At 49.2% G+C, this 18,207-nt stretch overlaps 1 protein-coding gene across 6 annotated transcripts in view; it reads left to right on the forward strand.

Annotated features, from left to right (window-relative positions):
- mtss1 (MTSS I-BAR domain containing 1) overlaps window positions 1-18,207 on the forward strand; it is a 228,518-nt gene that overhangs the window by 121,105 nt on the left and 89,206 nt on the right. For all 6 annotated transcript variants that reach the window (XM_087994650.1, XM_087994654.1, XM_087994651.1 and 3 more), the window contains exons 4-6: window positions 9,918-10,002; window positions 11,019-11,110; window positions 13,557-13,631. In XM_087994650.1, the coding sequence (XP_087850776.1) occupies window positions 9,918-10,002; window positions 11,019-11,110; window positions 13,557-13,631 (252 nt within the window). The remainder of the gene's footprint in view (window positions 1-9,917; window positions 10,003-11,018; window positions 11,111-13,556; window positions 13,632-18,207) is intronic.

Below are 18,207 nucleotides of genomic sequence, written 5' to 3' on the forward strand. Positions count from 1 at the left end.
AATAAAAGCATAACTGGAAATTCTGAAACAAACACGCAGTGCTGGAGTAATTCAGTAGGTCTGGCTGTGTTTGTGGAGAGGGGAACAGTACTGATTTTAAAAAGAAAAAAACCCTGTATTTAAGCAGTAACACGATTTCCTAGAATCGACTGTTACTGATCGAACTGCTGTGGGATAACTTCCCGTGCTGCTACCTGGAGAACTTTTGTTTGAGATGATGGTACACTTTTTTGTGTTTCCTATCTTTCTCAACTTTCACCACAACAGCTCATCACAAAGCATCAACTTGCCAATCAAGTCAATATTTGAGGTGTTGTCAATGCTGTAAGCTACACTTGGACTTAACATATTCTCCACAAGTGCATGGATATAATCACTAACTAATCTATATTTGCTTGGTTGAGTGAAAGATAGTCATTTAATTTTCACAAGTTACATGCCTGCTTTTCTAATAAATTGTGCTACACCCTCCCCTTCACTGTTTGATCACACAGCGTTGCCCTTTGATGTGAAGGGCACTGCTTGTCATTGGCCACTCAGGTGTTGCCTTTCTTCCTGTTGGTGGAAACTGAATAAAGATTTATACACCTTGTGTCCTTTACTGTGTCTCTCACCTGTACACACAACATGGGTGCTGGGGAAAATATAAGCACTATCGCAGTTAGGCGGTAATGTGGGGAAAATAGTTGGAAAAAAATATAAACAGGAGAATATTTTTAAAAGTTGTGCTACAGGAACATTAACATGCACCTGAGAGGGAGAAGTAGGGTTGAGGTTTAATGATTCAAAAAAAGTTATTCCGATAGTGCAGCGCAGACCCTCCGACAGCGCGGCGCCTCCTCAGCCCTGACCTTCCAACAGCGCGGCACTCCCTCAGCACTGACCCTCCGACAGCGCGGCGCACCCTCAACCTTGACCCTCCGACAGCACTGTGCTCCCTCAGCACTGACCCTCCGACAGGGCGGCGCTCCCTCAGCACTGACCCTCCGACAGCACTGTGCTCCCTCAGCACTGACCCTCCGACAGCGCGGCGCACCCTCAACCTTGACCCTCCGACAGCACTGTGCTCCCTCAGCACTGACCCTCCGACAGGGCGGCGCTCCCTCAGCACTGACCCTCCGACAGCACTGTGCTCCCTCAGCACTGACCCTCCGACAGCGCGGCGCTCCCTCAGCACTGACCCTCCGACAGCACGGCGTTCCCTCAGCACTGACCCTTCGACAGCGCGGCACTCCCTCAGCACTGACCCTCCGACAGGGCGGCGCTCCCTCAGCACTGACCCTCCGACAGCACTGTGCTCCCTCAGCACTGACCCTCCGACAGCGCGGCGCTCCCTCAGCACTGACCCTCCGACAGCACGGCGTTCCCTCAGCACTGACCCTTCGACAGCGCGGCACTCCCTCAGCACTGACCCTTCGACAGCGCGGCACTCCCTCAGCACTGACCCTCCGACAGCACTGTGCTCCCTCAGCACTGACCCTCCGACAGCACTGCGCTCCCTCAGCACTGACCCTCCGACAGCGCGGCGCTCCCTCAGCATTGACCTTCCGACAGCGCGGCGCTCCCTCAGCACTGACCTTCCGACAGCGCGGCGCTCCCTCAGCACTGACCTTCCGACAGCACTGCGCTCCCTCAGCACTGACCCTCCGACAGCACTGCGCTCCCTCAGCACTGACCCTCCGACAGCGCGGCGCTCCCTCAGTACTGACCTTCCGACAGCGCGGCGCTCCCTCAGCACTGACCTTCCGACAGCACTGTGCTCCCTCAGCACTGACCCGCCAAGCATCTGGATTTTCACCCTGTGTTGTGCTGTCAAATCTCTGGAGTGTGTCCCAAGCCCCAGAAGGGAATGTGTTGCCCAGACTTCCACAGCTGAGCAAGCCATTACAGTGATGACAGACTTGGAAACGAGAGACAACCCATGGGACAGAGAGTGAACTGTTGCAATAGAGCTGGAATGACAGGTGTGTCTCCAGGCACTATCTCTACTTTTGCTAACTCTGTGTTCATTGAATCACTCACCTTCAACTGCCGCAGTCAAGGTGAAGTCTGTTTCAACTGGTCACTCAGCTGTTGGCTGCAGCTTGCCAGTTGCAACTTGCTTGCCTATTGAGGGAATAACTCCCTTGCAATCTTGTTATATCTGGATTCTAGTTGGAGTTGTGGGGAATAACCAAGAGACAGTGGACCCCAGGAACAAGCAATACATTGCCAAAATCTTGCAGTTTTCAAGCTTCAAATAGTTTGTGCCTCCATCTGTCTCGACCATATACCCTGGAATTCTCCCTGAACTTTCTCTTGCTTCTACCCAGCTTCCTTCCCTCCCCCACCTGCCCCATGGTGTACTTTCAGTTTTGAATATGTTTGTATGTTTGTAACTACTTAATGATTCTTTGGGCGTTGGTCTTTTTGTGCTCCTATGACGTAGTCAGGATATTTTCATATGTTAAAAGTGTGTGTGTAATTGCAAGTTTTGTTGTATTTGACAGAAATTGTTGGAAAATTTAAAAATAAAACCAAATTAAAATTAGTTTTAAGACAATGTGACACAGTGTGAAATACATTTTGGGTGTTCTATTTGATTAATGATAATCTCTGCAGTACTTGCTGAGCTGTGGAATCCTGAACAAATTAAAAACTCCGTCTGTGCTAAAAGAAGTAATGAAGTTATTTAAGCTCAAAATGTTAACCTCAGAATCTTCTAAACCAGAATGGCTTAGAAATAGAAACCAGAAATAAGGCTTCAAGGAATCCCAGCTTGTCTTGTGATCTGGGTATTTTTGATGGTCTGGCAGAAGATGTGTAGTCTGCCTCTAACCAAGTTAACGTTTTCTGAGGGTCTCTGTCTTTTTGGGAAAGAGGGCCATTAGATACTGTCTCCCTATTTCTCCATCTGCCTCCAAGCTATAGCTTGGCACTGGGCAATATTCAGGTCAGAAACAGTGAACCAAAAATGGAAATGCTGGAGAAACTTGGCAGGTCTGGCAGCATTTGTACAGAAAAAAAGACAATTAATGTTTTGAATCCAATGACTTCACTGGAACCAAGAAAGGTCACTGGATTTGAAGCGTTAACTTTGTTTTCTCTCTGCTGTTGGATCTGCTGGGTTTCTCCAGCACTTTGTTTTTGCTTCAGATTTCTCGCACCTCCATTTTGCTTTTGTTCTGCAGAGACAGTGGATACTGTGCTGGAACAATAGCTGGATCATAGGGAACATGAGATCAAACTGAATGAAGAATTCTTTGATTCAGGCTGCAGATGGCTTATGTCATCAATGGAGAGGATCAGCAGTTTGCAAGTCTCTCAGAAACACCCTGCCAGCCACCCAAACATCCTCACTGATTATTCAGGGAATCAGTTTGATGTGCTTTTCATGGTATGTGGAGGGTTTGATATTTCAAAATGTAAACTGTGGGGAGAAAAACAATAATGAAGGATTCTAGCTCCTGTTTTCCAGTTGTGGGTGAGTTTGAAGAGAAGGTTCCAAGCTGTATAACATGGGGTGAAACAATGTGGATTCGAGACCAGTTCTGATGGTGAAGCTTGTGGGCGATGTTTAAATATCGCACACTGACACAAAGAACAATACAGCACATGAACAGGTCCTTCAGCCCTCCAAACCTACACTGCCACATTCTGCCCTTCCATATTAAAACTGTCTTCACTTACAGGATCCATATCCCTCTGTTCCCTTCCTATTCATGTATTCATCCAGGTGTTTCTTGAATGCTATTATGTCTCCTTCCACCACCTCCTCTGGCAGCATTTTCCAGGTACTCACCACCCTTAAGTATGGAAAAACATGCCTTGCACATCTCTTTTAAAATTCTCCTCCCCCACCTCGCACGTTGATCCTGTGTCCTCTAGTAATTGACCCCTTCACCCTGGGAAAAAGCCTCATACTTCCCACTCTATCCATGCCATTCACAATCTTCTAAACTTCTGTTAGGTCATCCCTCAACCTCCTGCGTTCCAGTGCAAACAAACCCAGTCTATCCAACCTTTCTTCAAAGCTAACATCCCCCCCCATACCAGGCAACATCTGATAAACCTTTCCTGTGCCCTCTCCAAAGCATCCACATCCTTCTGGTGGTGTGATGACACATTGAGTCAGGTTGGCTGTGGGAACTTGATCTTCTGTGTTAGTTCTGAATCACTCTGTATACTCCAGTGGGAATATAGAAGTCGGGTTGTTAACACCGTTGAGTGATCATTACTTGAAATGGAACTCTCTCCAAATCTCAAGTCCTGATCCTAGCTCCATTATTGCAGGGAATTTGAGTACTTCAGATCCATTTTCCCCCACCACTCCTAGCTTTTTTTGTGCTTAGTTCTCATTAAATGACCCTTCTCAGCCCCTTACTCACCCTCTTCCACCTTTTGCTTGTAAATTTAGCACCAGCTTGCACGCAGCAGCATCTTTATACGGTTCACTTCCAAACTTGCTACTCACTCAGACAGTCTGCTCTCTCCTCACTGTCACAGACAGTGAATAATCTATGGATAAAATGTGCTTAGTGTCACTGCCAAGATATAACTTGATCCAGGTGCTCAGTCTGCTTGTGGAATGTGGGATTGAATTCATTCTCTCTCCTAAGCTTCCTTGCAGTGCTGGGGGGAGAGTTTACAGCACTCTGAATCCCCTCAAACTGCGCAGCATTTTCAAGCCCTCCTCCAAGTTGCTCAAACAATCACCAGGTTGGCTTTCACATGCAGAGATCAAGCAACAGAGGTCATATATCTTTTGTTTTTCAGTTTTTTACAGGGATCAATCAGTCACGTGGGAAAGGTTAAGATTGCCGACTGCTAACAGGCTCCAAGCTTGCAGTCTGACCTTCCATAGGCAGCAGTTCACATCAGCCTTTGTATCCTTCTGCCTTATTGGCCTTACAGCTTGGTCTGGTATTTTTCCCTGGAACTTTAAGAGCTGAGGGGGTCCTTGAACCTGGAGCATTGCTGATTCAGCTGAGATGGTGATCAAAATCATTCACTGAATGAAGAAGTGGGATAGACAGCCAGTCTGCTGCACAAAGTGCTGCCCATCAGCCCCCTGGGGAACTGAGTAAGTGAACGCTGGAGTCTGTGATTAGCCTTCATTATGATGCTCTCCATGGTGTCTGCTGTCACATAACATTCATCTTCTGCCTGGACAGCCTACAGCCCAAAGGACTCAACATTGAATTCTCTCAGTTCAAACAACTTCCCTTCCCTTTGCCCAATTCCCTTCCCAGCCCCTCCCTCCACTGCCACTCCTCCCAGCGACCTATCGGATTCATTCCTCCCACTGATCAACCAGGTTGTACTCTCTACCTGTCTTCACCTATTCCCACTTCACCACCCTGCTCCCCACCCTCTCTATCTGCAGCTCCCCCCACACCCACCCCCAGTCCTGAAGAAGGGTTACACCCGAAACATCCTGATGCTGCCTGGCTTGCTGTGTTCTTCCAGCCTCCTGCCTGTCTACATCACATAGCTAGGTAAAAACAAGGACTGCAGATGCTGGAAACCAGAGTTTAGATTAGAGTGGCGCTGGAAATGCACAGCAGGTCAGGCAGCATCCGAGGAGCAGGAAAATCGACATTTTGGGCAAAAGCCCTTCATCAGGAATAGAGGCAGGGTGCCTGCAGCGTGGAGAGATAAATGAGAGGAGGGTGGAGAAAAAGTAGCATAGAGTACAATAGGTGAGTGGGGGTGGGGATGGAGGTGATAGGTCAGAGAGGAGGGTGGAGTGGATAGGTGGAAAGGAAGACAGGCAGGTAGGACAGGTCATGAGAGCGGTGCTGAGCTGGAAGGTTGGAGCTGGGGTGAGGTGGGGGGAGGAGGAATGAGGAAACTGGTGAAGTCCATATTGATGCCATGGGGTTGAAGTGGTCCGAGGCGTTCTTCCTCCAGGCGTCGCCATTCAGCCCATTAGTCAGTAAAACTATATCTCTGGGTAAATGGACACAATCCTGGGGTTACAGGGAGCAGATGATGATTTCAAACTCAATCAAACAGTGTGCTGATTTTTATGAAGAATGATATGCTGCAAAAGGCCATTCAGCCCCTTGATCCCATCAGCTCTTTGAAAGAGCAATCCAATCAATCCAGTCTACTTGATTCCCCAGCCTTATAATATTTATCCAATTCCTTTTTGAAAGTGATGATTGAATCTGCTTCTGCAGCTTGATCCGAATCATGAGAACTTACCATGAGAAGGTTACTTCTGAACACCCTCAGCTTCCTTTTTCATTACCTTCAATCTGGTTCCTTTGCTTTTGTGATTAATTTACTCACTTAACATTTGATAATATTGAACATTGGTGTCCAATCTTTCATTGTCTTCCTCTGTTCTAAAAACAGCAATAACTCCATGTCCTAAAATATGCAGGGCATTAGACAAGTTTAAAATACTCTATGCCGAGACAAAAATGAGGAAATTCAAATGCGGAATTGAATAGAAAACAATTGAAATGCAGAGTTGGGCAGTCGATATGTGGTTGGTGTCTCAGATGGGCTTTTTTCAGGCTGAGTCTTCTGGGGTATTTTTCCAAGTTTATCGATATTTTTCAATATTTCTTTCTGTAAATGTGCCATGGCACCAGATTAATCATATGAGCTTTATGTAGCTGTCTCTTGAATGACACTGCACCACAGGTTACTGCTTCATTGTAATACAGGAGAGAAATCAAATAAATTGAATCTGTGTTCCTTTTGTTCTTGTGTAATCAAATCTCCTTTGGTGATATTTCTCAGCACTGCCCCTCTGACAGCACGGCACTCCCTCAGCACTGACCCTCCGACAGTGTGGCACTCCCTCAGCACTGACCCTCCGACAGTGTGGCACTCCCTCAGCACTGACCCTCCGACAGTGCGGCACTCCCTCAGCACTGACCCTCCGACAGTGTGGCACTCCCTCAGCACTGATCCTGTAACAGTGCCTGCTCCCTCAGCACTGACCCTCCGACAGTGTGGCACTCCCTCAGCACTGATCCTGTAACAGTGCCTGCTCCCTCAGCACTGACCCTCTGACAGTGCGGCACTCCCTCAGCACTGACCCTCCGACAGTGCGACGCTCCCTCAGCACTGACCCTCCGACAGTGCGGTACTCCCTCAGCACTGACCTCGGACAGTGCGGCACTCCCTCAGCACTGACCCTCCAACAGTGCGGCTCTCCCTCAGCACTGACCCTCCGACAGTGCGGCGCTCCCTCAGCACTGACCCTCCGACAGTGTGGCACTCCCTCAGTACTGACCCTCCAACAGTGTGGCACTCCCTCAGCACTGATCCTGTAACAGTGCCTGCTCCCTCAGCACTGACCCTCCGACAGTGCGGCTCTCCCTCAGCACTGATCCTGTAACAGTGCCTGCTCCCTCAGCACTGACCCTCCGACAGTGCGGCACTCCATCAGCACTGACCCTCCAACAGTGCGGCTCTCCCTCAGCACTGACCCTCCGACAGTGCGGCGCTCCCTCAGCACTGACCCTCCGACAGTGTGGCACTCCCTCAGCATTGACCCTCCAACAGTGCGGCTCTCCCTCAGCACTGACCCTCCGACAGTGCGGCGCTCCCTCAGCACTGACCCTCCAACAGTGTGGCACTCCCTCAGTACTGACCCTCCAACAGTGTGGCACTCCCTCAGCACTGATCCTGTAACAGTGCCTGCTCCCTCAGCACTGACCCTCCGACAGTGCGGTACTCCCTCAGCACTGACCCTCCGACAGTGCGGCGCTCCCTCAGCACTGACACTCTGACAGTGCCCACTCCCTCAGCACTGACCCTCCGACAGTGCCCACTCCCTCAGCACTGACCCTCCGACAGTGCGATGCTCCATCAGCACTGACCTCGGACAGTGCGGCACTCCCTCAGCACTGACCCTCCGACAGTGCGGCGCTCCCTCAGCACTGACCCTCCGACAGTGTGGCACTCCCTCAGTACTGACCCTCCAACAGTGTGGCACTCCCTCAGCACTGATCCTGTAACAGTGCCTGCGCCCTCAGCACTGACCCTCCGACAGTGTGGCTCTCCCTCAGCACTGACCCTCGGACAGTGCGGCACTCCCTCAGCACTGACCCTCCGACAGTGCGGCGCTCCCTCAGCACTGACCCTCCGACAGTGTGGCACTCCCTCAGTACTGACCCTCCAACAGTGTGGCACTCCCTCAGCACTGATCCTGTAACAGTGCCTGCGCCCTCAGCACTGACCCTCCGACAGTGTGGCTCTCCCTCAGCACTGACCCTCGGACAGTGCGGCACTCCCTCAGCACTGACCCTCCAACCGTGCGGCGCTCCCTCAGCACTGACCCTCCAACCGTGCGGCACTCCCTCAACGTTGACCTGGCCATTATAAGGCTACTTCTTCAATGTCTCCAAAATCCTGGAATTCCCTCCCTAAGGACATTGGGTCCACCTACAGCACACGGACTGCTGCAATTCAGGAAGGCAACTCACCACCACCATCTCAAGGGGCAACTAGGGACAGGCAATAAATGCTGGGCCCAGTTAATGATGCCCATACCATGTGAGTGAATTCAAACAAACACTAAGCAGTGAAATTGCTGAGGTTTGATGTAGCAGCTATGGAGGGATTTAAAACGATGTCACACTGAAGGTTGTGTGAAGTAACCAAATTAATTGAGATATTTACTGAAGTTGTGAGAAGCCTGTAACTTGGAGGAAAAAGAGCAAACAAAAACAGAAAATGGTGGAGAAACTCAGCAGGCCTGGCAACATCTGTGGAGAGAAAGCAGAGTTAATGTTTTGAATCCGGTAACCCATCTTTAGAAGTTCTCTAACTCTGTTTTGTCTGCCATGATGCAACCAGATCTGCTGTGTTTCTCCAGCTGTTACTGGTTTTGCTTCAGATCTTCAGCATCCATAATTCTTTGTTTTTTGTTTAAGAACAAGTTTGATTTCCTCCAAGCATCCAGATGGTTTGTATTTTGTACAATCACAGATATCTCTATTCTCTTTCCCTAACTCCAAATATTCAAATTCAATGAAAAAAATGGTCTCAATACTTTGAATGTTTTGAGTTAGAGTATTAAAATCTGATTAAACAAGCCTGTTGTGAGAATGAGTGTACCAGCAGTGAAGGTATTGTTATCATTTGTTTCTGATTTTTACTTTAACTTTTATTTCATTAGTTCTTTGATCAACCATCTACACATAACATAATCACTCCCAGGATGGGTGTAGCGCAGTGTTAGATACAGAGTAAAGTTCCCTCTGCAACACACTAATATCAGCAAATTACTGAAGTAACCCAGGAATGGCCTAATGGTATTATCATTAGAGCAGACACTCAGCTGGTGTTCTGGGGACCCAGGTTTGAATCCTGCCACAGTAGATGGTAGGATTTGATTCTACTAATGAAAAATGTGTGGAGTCAACCATTGATTATCTGGTTCACTAATGGACATTGTTCAGGGAAGGAAACTGCCTTCCTCATCTGGTCTGGCCAGCATGTGACTCCAGAGACAGCAATGTGGTTGACTTTCGGCTTGGTGGCTCAGTGGTTAGTACTGCTGCCTCACAGCAATAGGGTTTGATTCCAGCCTCGGGGGACTGTCTGTAGAGTTTGCGCACTCTCCCCGTGTCTGTGTGGGTTTCCTCCGGGTGCTCCGGTTTCCTCCCACAGTCCAAAGATGTGCAGGTCAGGAGAATTGGCCACGCTAAATTGCCCATATTGTAAGGTGCATTAGTCAGAGGGGAATGGGTCTGGGTGGGTTACTCTTCAGAGGGTCGGTCTGGACATGTTGGGCCGAAGGGTCTGTTTCCACACTGTAGGGAATCTAATCTAATCTAATCTCTGAAATGGACTAGCCTGCCACTCAATTCAGAACAGCTAGCGATGGGAAATAACTGCTGGCCAGCCTGCGACGCCCATGTCTTTCAAGTGAATGAAAAGAAATTCTGATGTCTCTGTTTTTGTTTCAGGTGCTACAAAAGAGATTGGTTCAGCTCTGACCAGGATGTGTATGAGACATCGCAGTATTGAGTCAAGGCTCAAACAGCTCACTGCGTAAGTCTGCTGTAGAAGTTCACCAAATCACAATTGTTACAGTGCAACGTTCAGTCCATTCACCCCACCCTATGGAAATTAGCTCGAGTAACCTGAATGGTGTAGTGCCCTTGTTTGTCTTTAATCCAGCTAGTTAATTCTGTTTCAATAATGATCTGTGAGTGGGAATAGTTTCTACCTAACTACTCTGTCCAGCCCCCTTAAGATGTTGAAAACTCCTCTCCAAGGAAAACAATCTGAACTTCAGTAGACTGATTTTCTATCCGAGGTTTCTCATATCTGGAACATTCTCATCAACCTGTTCTGCACTTTCTCCAGTGCTCACATCCTGCAGGAATCCCATAATTGTACACCTAGAGCCAGTTGAGTCTAACCAGCGCCTTATACAGTTCAATATAACCTCCCTGCACTTGTACTCCATCCCATCACCAATAAAATGTAACACACTGTATGCCTTATGAACTGATCTCTCCCCGTGTCCTCCCACCTTTAATGACATAGAATTATGCATTCAGGTCTTACTACTCCTGAACACTGTTTAGAATCACATTGTTAATTTTATATTTTCTCTTCATGTTCTTTACTGTCACTGGGGAGGCAATACACCAGATGGGAGCTGTGTCCATGGTGATAGAAACACCTATCCATTCCCCTAACTAATGAATCCCCAATCAGTACTGCTCTTCAGCTGTCTTTCTTCCTTCCTGTATAGCTAGGCCACCCGTGCTACCCTGGGCTTGGCACATGCTGAGGCACTAACACCCTCACCAGTATCCCAAATGGAAAGTAGTTCTTGAGCAGGACCTTGGTGGACTGTCTAGTGATCATCCGATCCCTATTCAAGTTATTTGTATTTTTTTAAACAAAACCTTTGTCCATCACGTTTTGATGGCTCTTGCTCATCTCAGCCACTTCACTGTCCAACCGTCTCTTTCTTTCGCTTTTTCTCTTTTTCACAGACATATGCATTTTCATTCACGTTCTAAGTTGTGTTGATTTTCTTTTTCCTTTGGCAGTGCTCTGACTGACAGTTTGATAAACCCTCTGGAGGGTCGGATTGAGGAGTGGAAGAAAATTGCCAACCAACTGGACAAGGACCATGCCAAAGGTAACATCCGACCCCTGATCCTGACGCTCGCAATTCGGCCCTGAGTCTCCTCTCACGTTGGCTCTTCGATCAAATTTCATCAGCCAATAGGAACAGCTTTTCCTTTTCTACCCTATCCAAACCTGTCATAATCTGATAAACACCTGCCAAATCTCCCCTCAGTCTCCTTGGAGCAAAGGTGAATGGCACCAGCTTCTCCAGCTTACTCTTGTAAATAAAATCACCAATATTGTCGCAGAGTCACAATGAAGTATACCCGTGCTGCAGGGTTACATGCTCGAGTGTTGACGGCTAGGATGAGCAATTACTCCCAGTAGCAAGTGGACCCGTTGGGTTTCTTACTGCAGTAAGTAGTTCTCACATCCCAAGTTCAGATCTTCAGGAACAGGGCATTGTCGTCGATGTGAATACTGAGTCACAAATAAGTAGAATGGATGGCTTTGAGGTATGTAGAGAAGAGGTGTTGGAAATCCTGGAAAAGGTGAAAATAGATAAGTCCCCTGGGCCTGATGGCATTTATCCTAGGATTCTCTGGGAAGCAAGGGAGGAGATTGCAGAGCCATTGGCCTTGATTTTTATGTCCTCTTTGTCTACAGGAGTAGTGCCAGAAGACTGGAGGATAGCAAATGTGGTTCCCTTGTTCAAAAAGGGGAGTAGGGATAACCCTAGTAACTATAGGCCGGTGAGTCTCACTTCTGTTGTGGGCAAAGTCTTAGAGAGAATTGTAAGGGATAGGATTTATGCACATCTGGATAGGAATAATGTGATCAAGGATAGTCAGCATGGTTTTGTGAAGGGCTGGTCGTGCCTCACAAACCTTATTGAATTCTTTGAAAAGGTGACGAAGGAGGTTGATGAGGGGAAAGCGGTAGATGTGGTATATATGGATTTTAGTAAGGCGTTTGATAAGGTTCCCCATGGTAGGCTACTGCAGAAAATACGGAGATATGGCATTGAGGGTGAGTTGGAGGTTTGGATTAGGAATTGGCTGGATGGAAGAAGACAGAGGGTAGTAGTTGATGGCAAAGTTTCTTCATGGAGTGCCGTCACTAGCGGTGTTCCGCAAGGATCTGTTTTGGGACCATTGCTGTTTGTCATTTTTATAAATGACCTGGAAGAGGGGTTAGAAGGTTGGGTGAGCAAGTTTGCGGATGATACGAAAGTCGGAGGAGTTGTTGACAGTGAGGAAGGATGTGGCAGGTTACAGCAGGATATAGAGAAGCTGCAGAGCTGGGCAGAAAGGTGGCAAATGGAATTCAATGTAGCTAAATGTGAGGTGATTCACTTTGGGAAGAATAACAAAAAGATGGGGTACTGGGCTAATGGTCGGATACTTGGTAGTGTGGATGAGCAGAGGGATCTTGGTGTCCATGTACACAGATCTCTGAAAGTTGCCACCCAGGTAAATAGTGCGGTGAGGAAGGCATATGGCGTACTGGCTTTTATTGGTAGAGGAATTGAGTTCCGGAGTCCTGAGGTCATGATGCAGTTGTATAAAACTCTGGTGCGGCCGCATCTGGAATATTGTGTGCAGTTTTGGTCGCCATACTATAGGAAGGATGTGGAGGCACTGGAACGGGTGCAGAGGAGGTTTACCAGGATGTTGCCTGGTATGGAAGGAAGATCGTATGAGGATAGACTGAGACACTTGGGGCTGTTTTCATTAGAGAAAAGAAGGTTTAGGGGTGACTTGATTGAGGTGTACAAGATGATTAGGGGGTTAGATAGGGTTGACAGTGTGAACCTTTTCCCGCGTATGGAGTCGGGTATTACAAGGGAGCATAGCTTTAAATTAAGGGGGGGTAGATATAGGACTGAAGTTAGGGGTAGGTTCTTCACTCAGCGAGTCGTAAGTTCATGGAATGCCCTGCCAGCAGCAGTGGTGGACTCTCCCTCTTTATGGGCATTTAAGCGGGCATTGGATAGGTATATGGAGGATAGTGGGTTAGTATAGGTTAGGTGGGCTTGGATCGGCGCAACATCGAGGGCCAAAGGGCCTGTACTGCGCTGTATTCTTCTATGTTCTATGTTCTATCTGACCTGATCTTGCGGAAGGTGGTTGTGGGGATAAGTTTCTAGTTAGCACAGGTTGACATTCTCCTCAGTCCCTCCTCATTCGATGTTGCATGAAAGTCTCAATAAAGACAGGTCTGTGCGTGTCCCACGCTATTCATTGGGTAAGTGATTCATTAAAGCTGCTCCCACGATTTTGGTGCAAAGTTGTGGTCTGGAGAACAGATCATGATGTGTGGCAAGTGTAGCGATTCACAGTGGATTCCAGCATCTGCAGTAATTTGCTCTTTAACCATTCACAGTGTTGGTTGGAGAGTGCCAAAAAATATCAAAGTGATTGCTGATGTGTGACAAGACTACACTGTTACTTTTGTCAGATTCAGTTCCTTTAAACCCTCCTTATTAATGATGTCTCCACTGGTAATTGTTGCAGAATACAAGAAAGCTCGACAAGAGATCAAGAAGAAATCGTCTGATACACTAAAATTGCAGAAAAAAGTGAAGAAAGGTTTGTGATTTTTTATTGTGGGGTTGAGCAATCTGCATTTACCAAGTTGAAACCTTTGCAAGATTTTCATGGAGCTGAATAACATTTATTGACTGATCTTGTGAGTCCCATTGAACAAGTGTAAACAAACTGAGGAAGGGAGCAATGTGCAACCAGGCAACTGAATGCAACTCTCAATAACCAGGAAGTATTACAAACCTAAATAATTAAAACGCTCACTTAATCCCTTCACACTGTTTCCAGTCACCAGCTACTGTCCTTCCATTGGTTCATGCAGAGACTAAAAACAAAATGCCACACGTATGAGTAATAACTGGAGATTTCTAGAGAAACAATAAAGCTTACTTAAAATTTAGTTAAGTGTTTGATCCTCAGACACATATTCCCTTTTAGTGTTTTACAGCAGTAAAGCTGTGCTGCACATTTGGGGTAAGGTTTATTGTCTAATGTTCATCTTCCACCAGATGTTTGGAATGATTTGTTGCTGGGAAAGAGATGAAAAGTTGGCCTGTTGGCTGGCCTCTGGCTGTAGATTGTGACCACTAGAAAGAAGGATAAATTGAGATTTGTCCTGCACCTTGTTTTACAGCCAACAAAGTTCTGTTGAAACACTGTTGTGGTGCAGGAAATGCAGCAGCCGGTTTTGCACAGCAAGAGCCCACAACAGCGATATGAACATGGTTGGTTTATTTGAGTGCCAGAATACAGGGAACAGCTCCTTTTCTCTTTCCAGTAATGCCTTGGTCTCCACCATTCCTTTGTACCGACATTCCAAAACTTCCTCAGTACTGATCCTCCAGCAGCACTGATTCTCTGAGAATGTGGCGCTCCCTCAGCACTGATTCTCTGAGAATGTGGCGCTCCCTCAGCAATGATTCTCTGAGAATGCGGCGCTCCCTCAGCACTGATTCTCTGAGAATGCGGCGCTCCCTCAGCACTGATTCTCTGAGACTGTGGCGCTCCCTCAGCACTGATTCTCTGAGAATGCGGCGCTCCCTCAGCACTGATTCTCTGAGAATGTGGCGCTCCCTCAGCACTGATTCTCTGAGAGTGCGGCGCTCCCTCAGCACTGATTCTCTGAGACTGTGGCGCTCCCTCAGCACTGATTCTCTGAGAATGCGGCGCTCCCTCAGCACTGATTCTCTGAGAATGTGGCGCTCCCTCAGCACTGATTCTCTGAGAGTGCGGCGCTCCCTCAGCACTGATTCTCTGAGAATGTGGCGCTCCCTCAGCACTGATTCTCTGAGAATGTGGCGCTCCCTCAGCACTGATTCTCTGAGAATGCGGCGCTCCCTCAGCACTGATTCTCTGAGAATGTGGCGCTCCCTCAGCACTGATTCTCTGAGAGTGCGGCGCTCCCTCAGCACTGATTCTCTGAGAATGTGGCGCTCCCTCAGCACTGATTCTCTGAGAATGTGGCGCTCCCTCAGCACTGATTCTCTGAGAGTGCGGCGCTCCCTCAGCACTGATTCTCTGAGAGTGTGGCACTCCCTCACCACTGATTCTCTGAGAATGTGGCGCTCCCTCAGCACTGATTCTCTGAGAATGTGGCGCTCCCTCAGCACTGATTCTCTGAGAATGTGGCGCTCCCTCAGCAATGATTCTCTGAGAATGCGGAGCTCCCTCAGCACTGATTCTCTGAGAATGCGGCGCTCCCTCAGCACTGATTCTCTGAGAATGCGGAGCTCCCTCAGCACTGATTCTCTGAGAATGTGGCGCTCCCTCAGCACTGATTCTCTGAGAGTGCGGCGCTCCCTCAGCACTGATTCTCTGAGAGTGTGGCACTCCCTCAGCACTGATTCTCTGAGAATGTGGCGCTCCCTCAGCACTGATTCTCTGAGAATGTGGCGCTCCCTCAGCACTGATTCTCTGAGAATGTGGCGCTCCCTCAGCAATGATTCTCTGAGAATGCGGAGCTCCCTCAGCACTGATTCTCAGAGAATGCGGCGCTCCCTCAGCACTGATTCTCTGAGAATGCGGAGCTCCCTCAGCACTGATTCTCTGAGAGTGCGGCGCTCCCTCAGCACTGATTCTCTGAGAATGTGGCGCTCCCTCAGCACTGATTCTCTGAGAGTGTGGAGCTCCCTCAGCACTGATTCTCTGAGAATGCGGAGCTCCCTCAGCACTGATTCTCTGAGAATGCGGCGCTCCCTCAGCACTGATTCTCTGAGAGTGCGGCGCTCCCTCAGCACTGATTCTCTGAGAATGTGGCGCTCCCTCAGCACTGTTTCTCTGAGAGTGTGGCACTCCCTCAGCACTGTTTCTCTGAGAATGCGGCGCTCCCTCAGCACTGATTCTCTGAGAGTGTGGCGCTCCCTCAGCACTGATTCTCTGAGAATGCGGCGCTCCCTCAGCACTGATTCTCTGAGAGTGAGGCGCTCCCTCAGCACTGATTCTCTGAGAGTGTGGTGCTCCCTCAGCACTGATTCTCTGAGAGTGTGGCACTCCCTCAGCACTGTTTCTCTGAGAATGCGGCGCTCCCTCAGCACTGATTCTCTGAGAGTGTGGCGCTCCCTCAGCACTGATTCTCTGAGAATGCGGCGCTCCCTCAGCACTGATTCTCTGAGAGTGAGGCGCTCCCTCAGCACTGATTCTCTGAGAGTGTGGTGCTCCCTCAGCACTGATTCTCTGAGAGTGCGGCGCTCCCTCAGCACTGATTCTCTGAGAGTGTGGCGCTCCCTCAGCACTGATTCTCTGAGAATGCGGTACTCCCTCAGCACTGATTCTCTGAGAATGCGGCGCTCCCTCAGCACTGATTCTCTGAGAATGCGGCGCTCCCTCAGCACTGATTCTCTGAGAATGCGGCGCTCCCTCAGCACTGATTCTCTGAGAATGCGGCGCTCCCTCAGCACTGATTCTCTGAGAATGCGGCGCTCCCTCAGCACTGATTCTCTGAGAATGCGGCGCTCCCTCAGCACTGATTCTCTGAGAATGCGGCGCTCCCTCAGCACTGATTCTCTGAGAATGCGGTGCACCCTCAGCACTGATTCTCTGAGAATGCGGCGCTCCCTCAGCACTGATTCTCTGAGAATGCGGCGCTCCCTCAGCACTGATTCTCTGAGAATGCGGCGCTCCTTCAGCACTGATTCTCTGAGAACATGGCACTCCCTCAGCACTGATTCTCTGAGAATGTGGCGCTCCCTCAGCACTGATTCTCTGAGAATGTGGCGCTCCCTCAGCACTGATTCTCTGAGAATGCGGCGCTCCCTCAGCACTGCTTCTCTGAGAATGCGGCGCTCCCTCAGCACTGATTCTCTGAGAATACGGCGCTCCCTCAGCACTGATTCTCTGAGAATGCGGCGCTCCCTCAGCACTGATTCTCTGAGAATGCGGCGCTCCCTCAGCACTGATTCTCTGAGAATGTGGCACTCCCTCAGCACTGTTTCTCTGAGAATGCGGTGCTCCCTCAGCACTGATTCTCTGAGAGTGTGTCGCTTCCTCAGCACTGATTCTCTGAGAGTGTGGCGCTCCCTCAGCACTGATTCTCTGAGAATGTGGCACTCCCTCAGCACTGATTCTCTGAGAATGCGGTGCTCCCTCAGCACTGATTCTCTGAGAGTGTGGCGCTCCCTCAGCACTGATTCTCTGAGAATGCGGTACTCCCTCAGCACTGATTCTCTGAGAATGCGGTGCTCACTCAGCACTGATTCTCTGAGAATGCGGTGCTCCCTCAGCACTGATTCTCTGAGAACATGGCGCTCCCTCAGCACTGATTCTCTGAGAGTGTGGCGCTCCCTCAGCACTGATTCTCTGAGAGTGCGGCGCTCCCTCAGCACTGATTCTCTGAGAACATTGCGCTCCCTCAGCACTGATTCTCTGAGAGTGTGGCGCTCCCTCAGCACTGATTCTCTGAGAATGCGGTGCTCCCTCAGCACTGATTCTCTGAGAATGCGGCGCTCCCTCAGCACTGATTCTCAGAGAATGCGGCGCTCCCTCAGCACTGATTCTCTGAGAATGTGGTTCTCCCTCAGCACTGATTCTCTGAGAATGCGGTGCACCCTCAGCACTGATTCTCTGAGAGTGTGGCACTACCTCAGCATTCATTCTCTGAGAGTGTGGCGCTCCCTCAGCACTGATTCTCTGAGAACATGGCGCTCCCACAGCAATGATTCTCTGAGAATGTGGCACTCCCTCAGCACTGATTCTCTGAGAGCGCGGTGCTCCCTCAGCACTGATTCTCTGAGAGTGCGGCGCTCCCTAAGCACTGATTCTCTGAGAGTGCGGCGCTCCCTCAGCACTGATTCTCTGAGAGTGTGGCGCTCCCTCAGCACTGATTCTCGGCGAACATGGCGCTCCCTCAGCACTGTTTCTCTGAGAATGTGGCACTCCCTCAGCACTGATTCTCTGAGAATGTGGCACTCCCTCAGCACTGATTCTCTGATAGTGCGGCGCTCCCTCAGCACTGATTCTCTGCGAATGTGGCGCACCCTCAGCACTGATTCTCTGAGAATGTGGCGCTCCCTCAGCACTGATTCTCTGAGAGAGTGGCGCTCCCTCAGCACTGATTCTCTGAGAACGTGGCACTCCCTCAGCACTGATTCTCTGAGAATGTGGCGCTCCCTCAGCACTGATTCTC

This window comes from Chiloscyllium plagiosum, unplaced genomic scaffold (assembly GCF_037043375.1).
Source record: "Chiloscyllium plagiosum isolate Xiang-an unplaced genomic scaffold, Cpla_swu_hap1 HiC_scaffold_15, whole genome shotgun sequence".
In the NCBI taxonomy this organism is placed as follows: Eukaryota; Metazoa; Chordata; class Chondrichthyes; order Orectolobiformes; family Hemiscylliidae; genus Chiloscyllium; species Chiloscyllium plagiosum.